Genomic DNA, 17,550 nt, shown 5'->3' with positions numbered 1-17,550 from the left:
CCAATGACCAGTTACTGTTTTCTGAAGGATGTTTAGGGTTCTTCTTTCTTTCTTTTACATAATAGCTTAACTGAAGAGAGACTAGTAATACTTTGGCACATAGAAAGTTCTGTTTGTATTTAAAGTAAAGTATGTGGTATTCAGACAGAGGACCTGCTTGATCTCGGGTTAGTTCTGTTCTGTTACCCAGAGTATTATCATATTGCAGCCATTTCCTCACATTCTTAATTACTTCTATAGTTTGTATATATGTGAATTGTGACATAATGTCAAATGACAGCATAGAGCCAGTCGGTCTGTAATTTACGTATTAGTGATGTTGTATGTTACAGAGTTTATACTACTTACAATCATCCCCAGAAGGACTTTTCCTTTGTGCATCATAGAGTGTCTATTTAGGCATGCAACTGCTACCCCTCGTAAAATCAGTGAAACAAGTGGCTTTGTTCCTGTCAAGCTAATGTAAGCAGTCTGTCCTGAGAGGACAAGAAGTATTAGGATAAGTATCTGGTAACTACCTAAATAGAGGTGCAATGTCTTGCTCTTATAATATTTTTTATTCTTTTGTTAAGCCGGTAAAAAAAATATCAAAACACACTTTGTAGACTCAGTGGTATTTCAGAAGTCTTGTCAGTCATGGAAAGACATTGTAGCCACTTCACTCAGTATCATCTGCAGGTTTTTAAGATGAGGTGCAAGAAACAAACCCGGTGACATGGGTGAGCTGTTGATAAATTGTGCATTAAGTCTCGGAACATTTCCAAATTTTAAAACTAATCCATTTAAAGATATATTGAAAACATTAAAGAACCCCAGTAGGATGAATTAATCTTGCTGTGGTTACGTCTTCATGAGAACTATATTTTTCTCTCACCTTAATGAATACCCGATTTGTTTTCTTCATATTCTTAAGTTCCTTTACTTTCTGAATTTCAATTTAGAGGTATTTTTTACTTTCGGTTTCTTTTGAGGATGTTATTTTTTGATGTTACGAATTTATTGTTTTAGCAACTCCGTTTTGTTTTTAGTATTTTTTTCTGCTCCCTGTCATTTTGAAACTTGGCACTGAGTAAATTTACATACATACAAAACAGGCATAAGGTATTATGAGTAACACAGTTAAGGCAAAAGCCTGGTTTCTTAAAAACTCCCATTTACTTGTGCAAATCCCGTTACGGATTTCTCCATTGGCAAAATGCTCTAATGTCATAGAAAGTAACTTAGCTACATTACTCAATAGTTAACAAAATAAACTAAATAAATATGTTATATAGTTACTGATCATAAAGTGTAATGTGTTACTGTTGTCTTCTTTTGTACGACAAACTGCACATTTCACTGGCCAGCATTTAGTATAAAGTCCTAAACCCATTATATGAACCTTCATGAAACTCACCAGAAACACAGCCAAATTTGATCATTTTCTTGTGTTTTATGAATGCAGTTAGTTTTACATGTGCTGTGATGAAAATAACATCCAGTCCTTTTTTAAAACCCCGACCTGAGCCCCCAGATGTTCTCGGTATAAACACTGGGTGATCTATCACCCAGTCATATTGTTTCAATATATCCCTAGCAAATAGCTTGATTGAAACTGAATTGACAGTTTGATATGTTTTGTGTTAACGGATTGCACACATCACATTCTTTTCTGCTTGGCTGTGGAATTGAGTCCTGCAAAGGAGCCACGTAGTGGCATGTTTGCTTCTTGGCTTACATACACTGAGATAATAGTAATGTAGGTATTTTTTACTTCAGTAAAATAAGTATTGTGTTTGGTTATCCATTACTTTAAAAAGTAGTTGGACTACCCTACTGCTCCTGAGATTGTGCTACTGAGCTCAGCATTGTATAACATACAGTTTGCGATTTCTGTAATATTGAGACAGATTATTTCAACCAGGATAAGCAATAATGCAATTGCCCAAGTATTTGTCTCAGGAAATGTATCTGTGTTGATGCTTTTACTATCTTCCCATGGCTGCTGGAATCATGTGCAGAGCAAAGACAAACAGAATGCAGCAGAAATGTACAGCTATGGCCAAATAGTCGGGTTAGTCACAGAGAAATCTACATGTTTTAATCTGGTTTCTGAGACTAATATCCCAGTTTCTCTAACTAGAATAAAGGTTTATATAGCCTTTTAGAAACCAGGTTTCTGTGAATAATTGGGCAAACACACTAATAGACATGTCATTTCTGGTAATGTTTTCTTTTGTTGTCATTTGACACCTTAAAGTTTGCTGGTTGAGACATCATTAGCACAATGGTGTAAACATCAGAATTGTGGACATACATTTTTGTCCAAGATTGTGGATACAAGGTGTGCTTTTCTAATTTCTTAAAAAGATTGAAAGAACCTTCTGGAAGTTTTTATTTGTGTTTTGGGTCAGGTGTTCAAGTTTAGATCTTCAGGTTTTGTCCTTCCTTGTGGCCTACAAATGTTTTTCCCATTTTGGCACAACTGTGAAGGTTCTTGTAAGTGTCATAGATACAGTAATGTTGTGGTCTGCATTACTCAAACATTTAGTGAGTATTTCCTAAAGTATAGTGCTCAGGGTTGCCTAGTAGCACTATGGATGCTGACAATTGAGTGTCTGAGCCCTTCACAGTAGCATCAAAGAGAGAAAAGAGAGGTTGGGAGCATGCACTGACTATAGCACGTTGCCGCACCCACCACATGATGAACCACCCGGAATGGGACGTGAGAGTCGCCATGAAACGGTGACACCGCAGCTCCACCCGGGATCAATGTGAGGTTTTTATAGTGGCTGTCGTACCAATTCTGCCACCAGGAGCATCAAAGGCAGACGGTAAAAATAAAACGCATTTTGAAAAGCTGGCATCACTTTGTGTGATTACACACAGCAGATTCTTTTCTACTTGGCTGTTCAATTGAGTTCTGCAAAGGAGCCGCGTCATACAACTTTAAGAAGTTGTATAGAAACAGAGTGCTTTGACTTTGTGCTTTGAGCAAGCAGGATTAGAGATAAGAGACAGTGTTTAAACACTAGAGACTGATTGGTAGGGCTGTTCCTCTGCCTGTCTTTCCTTTTTCTGTTAATGTCAAGGTGGCTGATGCAACCCAACTACAGGCAGTAGCCTTAGGCCGACTGCATCCTAGTATCTCTGGCTGTGAGTTTTTTTTTCCTGTTACACTTTCCCTCTCTTTGTCACACACACACTCATAATGTTTCCAAATTAGCTTTTTTTATTCAGGGACATTCCACACTTATCAGCAGTGCAGTGGTAACAAATGAGAATCCCAAGAGGGCTTAATTAATTAAGTCATCCTTTAATTAATTCATTATGGTGCAAAAGAATGGAGGGTTTTAGTGAGGGTGGTTTGCAGAGTGATGTTTTCTGTTCCCTTGTGTCCCTAGAGGTGCCTCCTATTGTCTGAATTAACAGCTTGCTCAATGACTCTTAAACATTTCCTGCATTTGAAATTGGGAGGTGTTCAACAATCTTTTCTGAAACTGGGGCTTAAGTTACTTGGCAGATGCAGGTTTCTTTTTGTACCCTATAGGTTCATAGTTAATATATATAAATCATAGTTATTGCTACTGCTTTGTAGCTCCAAGAATATAAAGTCTTTTATATGTCAGTGTCAGTGTGGGGTCTTATCATTTTTCAAGTATCCAGGTTTCTTGGGATCCTATAGTTGCCTCCCATATCCCATGGACATGCATGTTAGGTTATATATATTGTCCTGGTATAAGGTTTAATGACCAACTTTGAGTGTAAGCCCACATTAGATGGATATATACAAATGTAGTCATAGAGTTATAAGGTACCAAAGTCATTGTGGCATGGCACAATTGAAGGGCTTTAAAATAACTATACATAGAGCAGAAGGAATCCATACTAAAGATCTGAGAGCCTCTCAAACTGCCAGGTTGAAAGAAGGTGCCACCAGATGACAGTACACCTCTTTATTGTAAATGGTGCTCCTAGGATAGTTGCTCTCAGGACTCTATCATCTGACACAGAGAGATAATGGGTCCCTGGCACGAGGCTAATGTTATTTAAATAGGTAGACAGAAGATAACTGATGAGACACATCTTGAGATGTTATGAGATATGCAAGTGAACATATCTGAGAGATATCACCGAGAGAGCATATACCATGTTTTTCCCTTTTGCCCTTTGTTTCATCTCACTTTCCAAATGAGTATCTTTATTTCTCATGTCTAAATCCAGAACACTGGATGAAACTGTGAGGTTTTTGATTCTTATTTGTTGATGTTTATTTTGTATAGGTTTTAAGTCTCTGATTCACACTACTTTCCTGTTTATTGTTAATGTGATTAATAAATACTGGGCTTAGTTATTCAGGTCATTTTTACTATCATTTGATAGGATTGATCACAAGTGTCCTAATGACCCACAAAATGTAACAGCACCTGACACCCTCATGTTCACCATTGACAGGCTTTGTACAGGGTGATACTGACTGAGATATTTCTAGTTGCTGGATTGATGCCACACTGCTTTTCTGCCTACCATTTGCAGTTAAGCACATAATGTCCATTCATTTTCTTCCTGTGGCTCACTTTTCTTGGTATCTCACTTTTAATCTTCTCAGAGGCAGGAGAAAGGAAGTTGTCTGTTGAGGAAGAGGAAGCCAAACGTATTGCAGAGATGGGGAAGCCAGTCCTGGGACAGCATCCAAAGCTGGAAGTGATTATTGAGGAGTCCTATGAGTTTAAGGTAAGGAAAAGCAAGTGTGCTTTCATGGAATGAAAGCTAGGTTTGCCCTGGGATAGAATAATGGACTCATTTCATTTGTAAACATTTTTCAAATAAATTATTTTTCTATTATGTATCAAATTTTTTAGAACCAGGGAATCCAATACTGTACTGCCTTTTGTATGTCTTCATATACAATCCTGAAAATCTATATAGATTATAGAATATATTATAGATTATATTATAGAATATAGATTTCTTTTGAATTTTTGAAGTCTGACAAAAAGATTTAAGACCTATGAGAAAGAGGCCAGGTGGCTACACTAAATATTGACTCAAAAATAAGATAAAAAAAAAATAAGACATGCACCCTGGAAGCCAAAAGTAGAGTGGCCTCTTGTCAAGCCCCTGTCTTTTTCTTTCTGTTGTTTCTGCTTGTAAATTTCATTTAGGACATCTTCTAGAGCCACTGGGACTTTCACATATTTGTACATAAATTTGTATCTCTATTCTCATACATATTGTAAACATGTACTATACCTATGTATACATATAGGGTCACAATGGGACAAATTATTGTATTATTGTAATTTCTAATTAATTAATACTTTTTACTTCATTCATTTTTATGGATTGATTGATTTGTGTTTAGTTCTTTGATCATATGAATTTAATAAATTATTATTATGATCTAGAGGGTAATCTGCCATTCTGATGTAATTGTCAGAAGCATTTTGTTTATCTTCATACTAATTTGTAGTTTCTTCATTGGTGAACAGAGCACAGTGGACAAGCTGATAAAGAAGACCAACTTGGCCCTGGTAGTGGGCACCCACTCATGGAGGGACCAGTTCATGGAAGCAATTACTGTCAGTGCAGGTAAGAGCAGTTCTAAAGTAAATAATCTAAAGGACTTGCTTAATGGATATAATATGGTGGCACAGAACATACCACTGCTGCCTTGCATATTCAGCATCTTCAGCCTTGTGTCTGGCTTCTTTCTTTTTAAAGTTGGATGGTTCTCCCTATGACTCCCAGGATTCTCCTCTGGCTTTTCCAGCATTCCTTTTACATCCCAAAGACATGTGCATTCAGTTGATAGCATAAAAACATAACATTATCAGTCCTGTTTAATCCAACTTGAGATTGTAAGGGGTCAATTGGTGATTTTAAATTGGCCTGTGCGAGTGGGTCCTACAAAGGAATGATTTTTGTCTTGTAAAGGACAGCCGGGTCCCATGCCCGGCAGGGACACCCCTGCTGCATCTGTTCTGGGGGAGCAGCCATGGACACTTCAATACCTCCCCCGGGACGCTTGGTGGCATCCTCCCTGGCGGACGATGATTCTCCAACCTGGCGCATGGCTCCATGGGAGATGGAGTCTTCCACAGCCAGGTTGGGGGCTCGGATGGCCGCTAGGGGGAGCTGCATGGAGTCTGCAGCCCGGCTGGTCGAATCTGCAGCCCCACCCGGAAATGCAATTAGGACCAGGTGGTCAAGCACCTGGAACGCTTCCGGGTGGGGTATAAAAAGGGCCAGCCACCACCACTCAAGGAGCCAGAGTTGGGAGGAAGGAGACGAAGCTTGCAGAGGAGTGGTGGGAGAGAAGAGTGTGTTATTGTGTGGTGTAGAAAGAGGTGCTTTTGGGACTGTGTATTGCCTGTGGGTCACGAGGAAGACGTGCACCCATGGGTGAAGAAGAAAATAAAGCCCTTGTGTTTTATACGTGCCTCTGTGTCATTCTGTGCTGGGTCGGGCGCTATATAGTGCCTTTTCTACAGTCTTATGCCTGATACTGCTGAAATAAGCTTTCCCCACTCTGATGCTGAATTGGATTAATCTGGTTTGAACATGTTATGTTTGTTTTGTAATGTTCCTGGAGAAGTGGTGTCATCCAATTACTAGAATTTCATAACATACTCTTTAGTGTGGAATCGTAATTATTTTTTATGTAACTATAGTGTCTGACAAGTAGAGTTTCTCTTGTTTTGTGTTTTTCCTAATATACTTTCAAAAAACATTTAAATTTCAGAAATGTATTCATCATTGAATTCACATTAATTTACTTTTGCATTCATCTTGCTTCATTTGTCAGGATATGTACAACTGACGTTTTCTAAAGTGGGTGGAGATGCATTAACAGTAAGATGAATGGTGCCACATAAATATGTCTGATTTTGATCAAAGATAGATCAGTGACAAAAGTGTCACACTTGGAGTGAATAATAGTTAAAGTACTGAAGTATTTTATTTTTGAAGTATTGTATTTATTCACAATAAAGTAGTAACAGAACATCAAAATATATGTACAGTATATGCGTTGTAATCATTCAAACAGGAGAAAATAAAAAGCAAAGAATGCATATGCAGTAAAAACTGAAAAAATAAAAACAATAACAGGAAATCCATGTATTATATAATGGAAGAAAACAAAAATGTACTGTAAATAATAATAATGATAATGTTAATCAATGTAATTTTGTTAAACACTAGAAAGTTGCAAGCAAAATGGGCTAAGGATCATATACTTTTTAAAATCATAGTTAATCAATTTTTACTAAAGGAAGTCTAATCTACTCACCTACTTACAGGTAATTCAAGCATAAAAAATAACAGGTTGTTTTTAAATTCACCTGATTTACAGACAAGGCATATGGAATGACAGCTTTTCAGACAGGCTTTAGACCATTTTCATGTTAAGAACATATTAGGAACATTAAAAATATTATGACACAAAAAGGCCATTCAACCAAAATAGTTCACCAAACTCTTGGTGATGTTTGTGGATGGGTGCAGAATTGGCTCAGACAAAGGAAGTACAGGGTGATGGTGCGAGGAACCTCATCAGAACTGGCCAGTGTTAAGAGTGGTGTTCCACAGGGGTCAGTGCTAGAGCCGCTGCTATTTTTAATATATATAAATGATTTAGAAAGGAATATAAGTAACAAGCTGGTTAAGTTTGCAGATGATACCAAGATAGGTGGATTAGCAGATAATTTGGAATCCGTTATATCATTACAGAAGGACTTGGATAGCATACATGCTTGGGTAGATTTGTGGCAGATGAAATTTAATGTCAGTAAATGTAAAGTATTACACATAAGAAGTAAAAATGTTAGGTTTGAATACACAACGGGCTGTCGGAAAATCGAGCATACACCTTATGAGAAGGATTTAGGAGTCATAGTAGACTCTAAGCTTTGTTAGGCTGAATGGCCTGTTCTCGTCTAGAGTGTTCTAATGTTCTTACAAAGAAAATATCAAGTCAAGTTTTAAAGGTCCTCAAAGTTGTACTGTCAATCACAGAACTTTAGTAACTTACACCATATGTCTGTGATTATCTCTGTGAAGAAAACTTTTTTAAACTTTTATAAATAATTTACCCTTATCTAATTTCTAGTGTCCACATATTCTTGTTGAAGAAGACACCTCAAAAATAAGTTCCCAGAAAGAAAGAGATGGTGATAGTTGAGGACTCGCATGGAGTGTGTCCTTCCGGGTGCACAGGTGGAAGACCTCCCTGGAAAGGTCTATAGCCTCTTTGCCAGAGCAGGGGTGGACCTAGTTGTCCACATTGGAACAAATGACATACATAAGGTAGTCTGTCTGTTCTGAGATCCAAAGTTAAATAGTTAGGTGGCAGGTTAAGGAGCAGAACTTACAAGGTAGTCTTCTATGAAGTTCTACCGGTGCCACATTCCAATCCAGGTAAGATTGAGGAGATCAGAAGGCTTTATGCATGGCTCAAATCATGATGTAAGGTGTAAGGGTATAGGTTTATGGGGCATTGGGACTCCTTTTGGAAGAGATGGGGCCTGTTCTGTTACTACAGGTTACATATGAACCAGAGAGACACGAATGTGTTGGGGAGGCGTATGAGTAGGTTAGTTGTGGATTCTTTAAAGTAAGGTATGGGGGTGAGGGGGACAGGTCAGGTTTTGAATTGCACATGAAGGAGCAAGCAATAGTGTAAAAATAAAAATACATAGTATATAGGTTCACATAAACATAAAGCTCTTTATCGACAAAATTTTGGCGTCTGTGTGGAAAAAATTAAGCAAGACTTGCATAGATGGTCAACCCTTCATCTCACTCTAGCCGGAAGAATTAACATTGTTAAGATGAATATCCTTCCTAAACTTCTCTTTTTATTTCAAAACATTCCAATATATATCAATAAATCGTTTTTTAAACAGTTAGATTCAACAATAACCTCATTCATTTGGAACTCAAAACACCAACGTATCCGAAGAGCAACCCTACAAAGACCACAGGCGGAGGGTGGCATGGCTTTACCTAATTTTCAGTTTTATTACTGGGCAGCAAACATACAAGCCATAAAAACCTGGACACAAATAAATGAACATACACAGGCTTGGTCCGCAATAGAAGTAAAATCCTGTAGTACTTCTTTATACTCCCTGCTCTGCTCTCCAATAAATGAAAGTTATCGCAAATATACTAATAACCCAATTGTGCTTTACTCACTCAGAATATGGAACCAAATTAGAAAGCATTTTAAGATGGAAAATCTTTTATCAGTGGCTCCTCTGCAAGAGAACCACCTCTTTCAACCTTCGCAAGTATATCCAGTTTTTAATACCTGGAAAAGTTTTGGGATTAAAATGCTCAGAGATCTTTATATAGACAACATATTTACATCTTTTGAACAATTACGTTCAAATTCAACCTCCCAGCAACACATTTCTTTTACTATCTTCAAATTAGAAATTTTGTTAAACAGAAATTGCCCGATTTCCCCCACCTTGCACCCTCCACAATGCTGGAAAAAATACTGCTCAATTTCGAGGAAATAAACACTGTTTCCGCAATATATAACATCTTATTAGAGTCTCTACCTTTCAAAGATCCAAGAGGACATTGGGAAGAAGATCTCTTAATCAATATATCAGAAAAGGAGTGGAAGGTAGCAAAGCAGAGAATTCACTCGAGTTCTATATGCGCAAAGCATAGAATTATTCAACTAAAAATTATATATCGAGCCCATCTGTCTCGCTTAAAACTGTCCAAAATGTTTCCAGGACAGGATCCAACCTGCGAACGCTGCAACCAAGCTCCTGCCTCACTGGGTCACATGTTCTGGGCCTGCACCAAACTAACATCATTTTGGACAAAAATTTTTAAGTGCCTCTCAGACAGCCTTGGTATCACAATCCCTCCTAACCCATTAACAGCTGTGTTCGGTGTTCTTCCAGATGGACTTGAATTGGAGAAGGACAAGCAAACGGTGATTGCATTCACTACACTTTTGGCACGCAGACTTATTTTGTTAAATTGGAAGAATCCTAATTCTCCTCTTATAAGTCAGTGGGAAACCGATGTTTTATATTATTTGAAATTGGAAAAAATCAAGTTCTCATTTAGAGGATCTGTACAAAATTTTTTCAAAACCTGGCAGGATTTAATCAATATTATTTTAGAATAAGAGAAATAACTATTACCGCATTTAACTCCCTTCTCCATCTCTTATTTACATATATATTTACTTCTCCCTTTCTTTTGTTTAATGTTGCCTTATTAAAATGCCTTAAGCAATTTTCCTTTAGCTAAGCTCTCCTTCTCAGGGGTGGGGTTTGATTTGTCTTCAAATTTGTTGGGTTATAAATTGATCTGTTTGTATGGAATGATTACAATGAAAATTAATAAAATAAAAAATATAAAAAAGAAGATTAAGAGGAGACATGAAAGTGTTTAAAATTATGAATAAAATTTTGTCCAGCAGATCAAGACTGTTATTTTAAAATGAGTTCATCATGAAATAGAGACACAGACAAACATAGACACATGGCATAAGCTACCAAGTAGTGCATTAGACAGTAGGACCTTAGGGACTTTCAAAACTCGATTTGATGGTTTTTTTAGAAGAATTAAGTGGATAGGACTTGTGAGCTTTGTTGACCTGAATGGCCTGTTCTCATCTAGATTGTTCAAATGTACTCATTCAAATTTTTATCATGCTAATAATTTCCTTCATAATGTTAAAAATTTCAAATATATAACTTAAACATGACCTCCTTTGACTTGTTTTGTATACATCAGGACTCTATATAACTTAACAACACATTAACTTTCTTAACCTCTTCTGTACAGTGCCTGGATGTAGATCCTTCCAATAGGGTGTGCATTCAAGTTTCAGATTCTCCTTGCATATTCCAATGTAACTTTTTTATTTCAATTTTTTTATGTGTAATACTTTTTATTTATTTATATTCAAATTTAATTTGCCATGAGTCATTCCATCTAATTTGGCATCATTTGCAGACTAAACCAGCTTGTTATTAGATTTTTTATCAAGATCCTTAATTTATATGTATTAGTAAAAGCACCAGCCTCAGTGCCACTTTTAATATCTCTTAAATTAGAAAAAGTTCTTCACACTTTAATCCTTTGCTTTTGAAGTTTAAGTCACTTTGATAAATATGTGTCACCTTATCAAAAGCTTTCTGAAAATCAAGATAAATAAGTCACTTTTACGATTGTATGCTGTCATTGTTTCCTCATAGAACTGCAGCAAATTAGTCTTAACTAATGCTGAATGTATACCATTACATCTGTTCTTGACATGAGTTGCTCAGTCTTTTCCTTAATAATTACTTTCATGTTTGCATGTTAAGACTACTACAGTAGTCTCTAGTTACATGAATTGGCACAATTGTTTTTTATATGGCACTTTAGAACTTGTGGATGACAACAGGCCATTCAGCCCAACAAGTTCATCAATCCTACTTTCAGTTTCATGGTACGTATGGTTGGGTTCAGAGAATGATTTGGCTTTTCTCTCTATTCTTTCAGGTGATGAGGACGATGAAGAGACAGGCGAGGAGAGGCTGCCTTCTTGTTTCGACTATGTTATGCACTTCCTGACAGTCTTCTGGAAAGTCCTTTTTGCTTGTGTGCCTCCCACAGAGTACTGGAATGGTTGGGCCTGCTTCTCTGTGTCTATTATCATAATTGGGTTACTCACAGCAGTCATTGGCGACTTGGCTTCACATTTTGGTTGCACCATTGGCCTCAAGGATTCAGTCACCGCTGTGGTTTTTGTGGCATTAGGCACCTCCATTCCAGGTTCGTTTATCTTTGATTTCCCTTTATAAGGGTATACAAAAAAGTAATGGAACTATTTTCAATTCATGCCAAACACTCCAGAGATTTCACTTTGATAGGTTCAGAGTTAACCTTCCTTTTTATCCGGAAACCCCCACACCCAACCAATTCTGCCCATGGGGCATAGGAGTAGTATTGGCCTGCACTTAAAAATTCTCTTTCAAGTACATTGTCTGTTGTGGTCTGATCTGCTGTAGTTGGTTCTTGGACAGCTGGGCAGAAACAGTGTTATAAGAAAAGAACTGGGCTCATCATAAGAATTTACTGTATGTTAAGCTGAGATCAGTTGTGAGTTTTTTTCACGTGAATAATATTGTGAATTATTACGGCACCATTTGTAAATCTTGCAGATACTAAGTAATAAAAAATATATGTTGTGGTACTTTATAGAGGAATCAGGCACTGTGCTTTATATCTGGAGCTACCAATCTTTTCTTTTTTGTGTGTTAATCTGTTGGTTAGAAACACAAACACACACCAAACACATGCAGAGAAAGAAAACAGAGGATGAAATACAATACAATACAATAAAGACTTCTGTAGATCTAAAAATAAAATATCATCCTATATAACCACTTTGCTATCCTCACTTTGTTTTTGAAATGCCCCTTAAAGCCCTTTCTGGCTGTATAAATTTCTTTTATGGACTTTGTTTCACTACTTTTGTGTTTATTAGTGCCATATATTTAAGCCTGGATGCCCTTTCTAAAGCCAGTATTATTTTAATCACACTTCTTAATTCTTACAGTATATCAACTAACTTGCAGATTCATGTCATGATCACATTCAGGTTAACTTCAGATTCTTTACTGTGTACAGGAGTTACTGTGAAAAGGCACTCACCATGCTAAAGTGCTCTGTGGGGCCTTCTAAGCACTTTGCTCCTCTATTTCGTCCCTAATTTTCAAGACAAGGTGCCTGCCTTATCTGGACCCCATACACCCGTGTTTTATTCTTCTGTTGACACCTGAAGGCTGAAGTACTATTAATGATACCATAACATTTCTTCAGCATCACTACTATCCTAGTATCTCAATTATATATTTGTCATTGGAAATATAATTCAGTATATGATAATACCTACCTCCCTGTGCTACACCTTTGTTTTCTATCAATAGCTTCCGGATGTGTTCCTTATCTTATTTCATTATTAATTGTTCCCCATTGGGTCCTTTTTCTAGCCTGGGAAAAAGAAAAATCAGATCTTTACATTCATAAGGTCAGGATTTTGGACCTCCGGCCCTTCTGTCTGATCAAATGATCCAGAAAATACATTATCTACATTACTAAACGAAGGTTGTATATATGCACGGATGCCAGACTCCAGAAGCAAGCCATGCCGAAAGCGCACGCGCACAGCGCTTCAGCGCCCCAGAGTCAAACCCAGTGGCTTCCCAGAGTCAGTAGGTGGCGCCCAAGCAACACAACACAACCTGTAAACTAAACTTGAGGTAAAGCGTGCACGGCAGGTTGTATATATGCACGGATGCCAGAGGCCAGAAGCAAGCCGTGCACAATACAACTGCCACCCGAACGCGCACACCACCGCATATACAACCTTCATTTAATAATGTAGATCTCCAAGCCCGGATCCACCGCCATGGTCATTTCAGCACGCGAATCCGCCACCGTCACCATCAGGGAACTAGGTGTTGCCGAAACCGCACACGCACAGCGCCTCAGCAGCCCAGAGTCAAACCCAGCAACTTCCCAGAGTCAGTAGGTGGAGCCCAAACAACACAACACAACCTGTAAACTAAACTTGAGGTAAAGCGTGCACGCCAACTAGTTGCCATGGTGACATATTTAAACTTGAGGTAATGGTGACTACTGACAGTGCCAGCAGTCAGGTACTCCACAGTGCCAGCAGTCAGTGTTCTCCACTCCACAGTGCCAGAAGCTACTCCACTACTCAGTGCCAACAGTCAGTGTGCCTCAACAGTGCCAGCAGTACTGTGCACTCCACAGTGCCAGCAGTACTCCATTCCACAGTGCCAGCAGTACTCCACTCCACAGTGCCAGCAGTCAGTGTTCTCCACTCCAAAGTGCCAGCATCTACTCCACTACACAGTGCCACAAATATTCCACTCCACGGTGCCAGCAGCTACTCCACTACACAGTGCCAGCAGTCAGTGTGCTCTAATCCACTGTGCCAGCACTCAGTGTGGCAGCTGTCAGTGTGGCTTATTTGAATCACATTAAGGTAATTCAGTGTTATAAGTAAGTTCAATTATGATTCCTAACAGCAAACGACTTCTAGCTAACGACACAGCCATAGAAAAACAAAAACAAGATCACATGGATAAAAACATTGAACGAAGGCGCCTAAAACGCGTTTCTGAAACACCAGAACCAAAGGAGTCATGGCTCCAAAAAGAAATAGCTTTAGTACAAATATATTTATTTAATTAAATGAAAACTTTCCCAGGACGCTCCCACCCTCCATGATTTTTCATCCCTCCAAAGATCGGAGGGAACAGAAAGTGATTGCCATTCTTGGATTTGTGATTCTTTAGAGAATCAGGGGTTTACTGGTGTTCTATAAAAGGAAGTAACATTTAATTTTTAAAGTATATTGTGTTTTGTTTACTGGTTATTTGCGTGCATCACTTAAGTCTGACAGTTGTTCTACCCCCAACTGCATCTTCCTACAATAATATGTTAAGAAAAATGAGCTTCCTAAAAACATATTACATTGGCCTTGAGGCCTCACAACTGGGTTTATGCTTTTTGGTAGTCTGTTTTCCTGACAAATGGTAGAAAAGCTGAAAATGGCGAGTTGTGTGTCTGCACACAATGAAGACGTCATTTCATTCCCCTAAGTCTCAAGAAGCTGGTTCTGTTTTCAGGTAAAAATACACAGGACTGGGTCAACTGCATCTGTATCATGGTCTTTTATATATCACTGAAATGTTTCTTAATTCTCTTGCTCCTTCTTTATGTGCTTGTCAGTAATGTTGTGCTGGACTTGATTTACATAGTAAAACAATAATATGCTATAAAAATTTGCAGTCAAACACAATGCACAGAAAGATTTAATTGCACATCAATTCAAACTAGGCCTAACTATAATCACTGTATGGCTGTGACTGTTCACTTAAACATATCAGCTATCTAACTGTTCAGCATGCCTGGAGTCACACTACTTGGCATGCTGATTTGTTGAAACACAGAATTTGAGCCACAGGAGTCTTTCCTGATCTTATTAGCTCCTTCCATTTTTTTGTTTCTTTTTTCACAGATACGTTTGCCAGCAAAGTGGCTGCTGTACAAGACTCATATGCTGACGCCTCTATCGGCAATGTGACAGGAAGCAACGCAGTCAATGTTTTCCTGGGCATTGGCTTGGCCTGGTCGGTGGCAGCTATCTATTGGAAGAGTCAGGGAAAGGACTTTGAAGTGCAGGCTGGCTCATTAGCCTTCTCTGTTACCCTCTTCACCATTTTCGCCTTCCTCTGCATCACAGTGCTGCTGTACCGCCGGCGGGCACACATAGGAGGTGAACTGGGTGGGCCACGAGGCCACAGACTTATCACTACAGGATTCTTTGTGTCCCTCTGGCTTCTCTACATCCTATTCTCTAGCTTGGAGGCCTATTGTCATATACAAGGATTTTAATCCAGCGGGTACCCTTGGGGAAAAGCATGTGAGGGAGGAAGAGAGAGGCAGGCTTTGAACCTCTCCTTGGACCACCTCACTGAGGTATCCGTCAACCTGACAGCAGCAACACTTTCAAAGCACCAATGGATAGGGGAGCTGGGATATTGGAGGATGCTGACTCTACACACATATGTGTTGGGGGTGGAGGAGTGGGTTGGCACAGGGGCATTTGTGATTCATGATTTATCTAAGCCCAAAAATACACAAAGAAACATCAAAACGGGTTTAAAAAATATTAATATAAATGCTATTGAGGTAAATATTGAAGAAAAAAACATTAACAGAAGTCTTGAAAACAGAGTAAGTCTATTTTTTCGTCAAAGAATAATTGCGTTTTTTTATGAAAAATATATAAAAAAAAAGAATGAAAAAAATTACATGAAAACTTTGGTGGGTGGATATGATCGTTTGCATATCTTTGGAAGCAGCTAGATGCACACTGTGCATTATCGGGACATACAGCTGAAATTATCTGCTTTTTACATCTGATTCTATTTTGATGTTCTTTTGTTTGCTTTCTTTTTTAATTATAAACCAGCAGAAAAGAATTATGGATCTTTGAAGAAAAAAGTTTGGAATGCAATGACACAAATCATAAGCAACCCTGGACAAGGCTTTTATTTATTTATATATATATATATATATATATATATATATATATATATATATATATATATATATATATATATGAAGTGTGTGTATATTTCCACTATTTCTGTATATTTTGATATGACTTTTCTTTTGGAACTTATACAGCAGGTTCTTTTGCATTATGCAGTACAGAGTTTGCTGGCTGTTACTTTGCATGCAGTGGCTATAGAGAGTTGCTTGGGCTTTTTTACAAACTGGCCATCAGCCAATATGAAGGCGGTGTGAGGGAGTGATTCTCTGATGGGCAAACACTAATATAAAGTTAAAAATTCTCTAAAATGCTACAATAACTCAGTAAATGATACATTATTAATCAACGTTCACAGCAATCAATAATACATATAAGAATATAGTCTCTGTGGAGTTTGCATTTTCTTATTGTGTTTACATGGGTTTTCCTGTCTAATTAATAAGCAGTTCCAAATTTTTTTTTTTTGTATGTGCGAGAGCAGGCTCTTACATGGGCTGATACTCCATTTAGGATTTGTTTCCACATTTCAAATGAAGCTGCAGGGACTGTGACTGGCATGACTAATGTATAATATTATATAAGGGGTGGTATGGGACACTCTGACATTATTCGTATAGAGTTCTCCTTGTTTCTCAGTGGGTTTGCCTCCAGGGACTCTGTTTTTCCTGTCACATCTGTAAGGATAAAGAAAAGGCAAATTGGTGAATTTAAATTTTCTTGTCCATATGAGTACAGGTGTTTCCTTGAGTGGGCCCTGTCATGGACTCATGTGCTGTCCACAGCTGGGTCCTGACATATGCTTGATGTTTCCAAGATGGTTTCAGATACCTGCAACCCTGAATTGAATTAATGGGCTGAAGAATGTTATTTTATGATATAGAGAAAAAACAGGCTCATATATGTGAGTAAGGGACAAATCAACAATGAAAGGATGGCTAATGCTTCATGGGGCACATTTACTATCATTTTAAACTAACACACATGTCTTTGATGTTTGAGGGTAGAGGACCTACAAAACCTCATGATGAGAATAGGCAGACTCCATACAAACTGTTTCTAGTCAGTTGAGTCTAAATCATTTTCCTCCATTGTTCACAGTCTTAATCATCCTTTATGGGGGACACTTACTATTTTCATGAAGTTCATGATATTAGATTATATTAATTATAAATGTTCCTAAATTATAAAATTCTATAATGTTTAAAAGCTATATAGAAATGTAGGATGGGTAAGACCAAAAAGAGCACAAACACCCAGATGATGTAATGTGCTGATTTGTTTTCATTTGCACAACAACTGGCTGATGTGTCATGCCAACCACACACAGACAGCCTTCCAGAGCAAAGGTTACGCCTCAAGTGTTAAGTGGGTGAAGACCATCATATGTTCAAACTGAAAGAAAGTTAATCTAAGGTTGTTTTTTAGAATGTAATATTGTTAGCAATACGAAC

General features: G+C 38.0%; 1 protein-coding gene across 1 annotated transcript; it reads left to right on the top strand.

Moving 5' to 3' along the window:
* The first annotated feature begins 2,341 nt into the window (after positions 1 to 2,341).
* On the top strand, positions 2,342 to 16,086 carry LOC114666788 (sodium/calcium exchanger 3-like). The gene is made up of 4 exons (XM_028821787.2): positions 2,342 to 4,713; positions 5,472 to 5,571; positions 11,506 to 11,778; positions 15,059 to 16,086. Exons 1-4 carry the CDS (start codon positions 4,645 to 4,647, stop codon positions 15,433 to 15,435), a joined length of 819 nt encoding a protein of 272 aa, XP_028677620.2. The 5' UTR covers positions 2,342 to 4,644; the 3' UTR covers positions 15,436 to 16,086.
* Positions 16,087 to 17,550: the final 1,464 nt, after the last annotated feature.

The sequence above is a fragment of the Erpetoichthys calabaricus genome, chromosome 16, assembly GCF_900747795.2.
Source record: "Erpetoichthys calabaricus chromosome 16, fErpCal1.3, whole genome shotgun sequence".
In the NCBI taxonomy this organism is placed as follows: Eukaryota; Metazoa; Chordata; class Cladistia; order Polypteriformes; family Polypteridae; genus Erpetoichthys; species Erpetoichthys calabaricus.
Note: the sequence above shows the minus strand (reverse complement) of the source record. Positions and strands in the feature narration are given on the sequence as shown.

What these genes read in the sequence shown, in the direction of transcription:
- LOC114666788 (XM_028821787.2), top strand. Translation starts at nt 4,645, where the DNA reads ATGGGGAAGCCAGTCCTGGGACAGCATCCAAAGCTGGAAGTGATTATT. An exon ending in AGGAGTCCTATGAGTTTAAG is followed by an intron (nt 4,714 to 5,471) that starts GTAAGGAAAAGC and finishes ATTGGTGAACAG; the next exon opens with AGCACAGTGGACAAGCTGAT. An exon ending in ATTAGGCACCTCCATTCCAG is followed by an intron (nt 11,779 to 15,058) that starts GTTCGTTTATCT and finishes CTTTTTTCACAG; the next exon opens with ATACGTTTGCCAGCAAAGTG.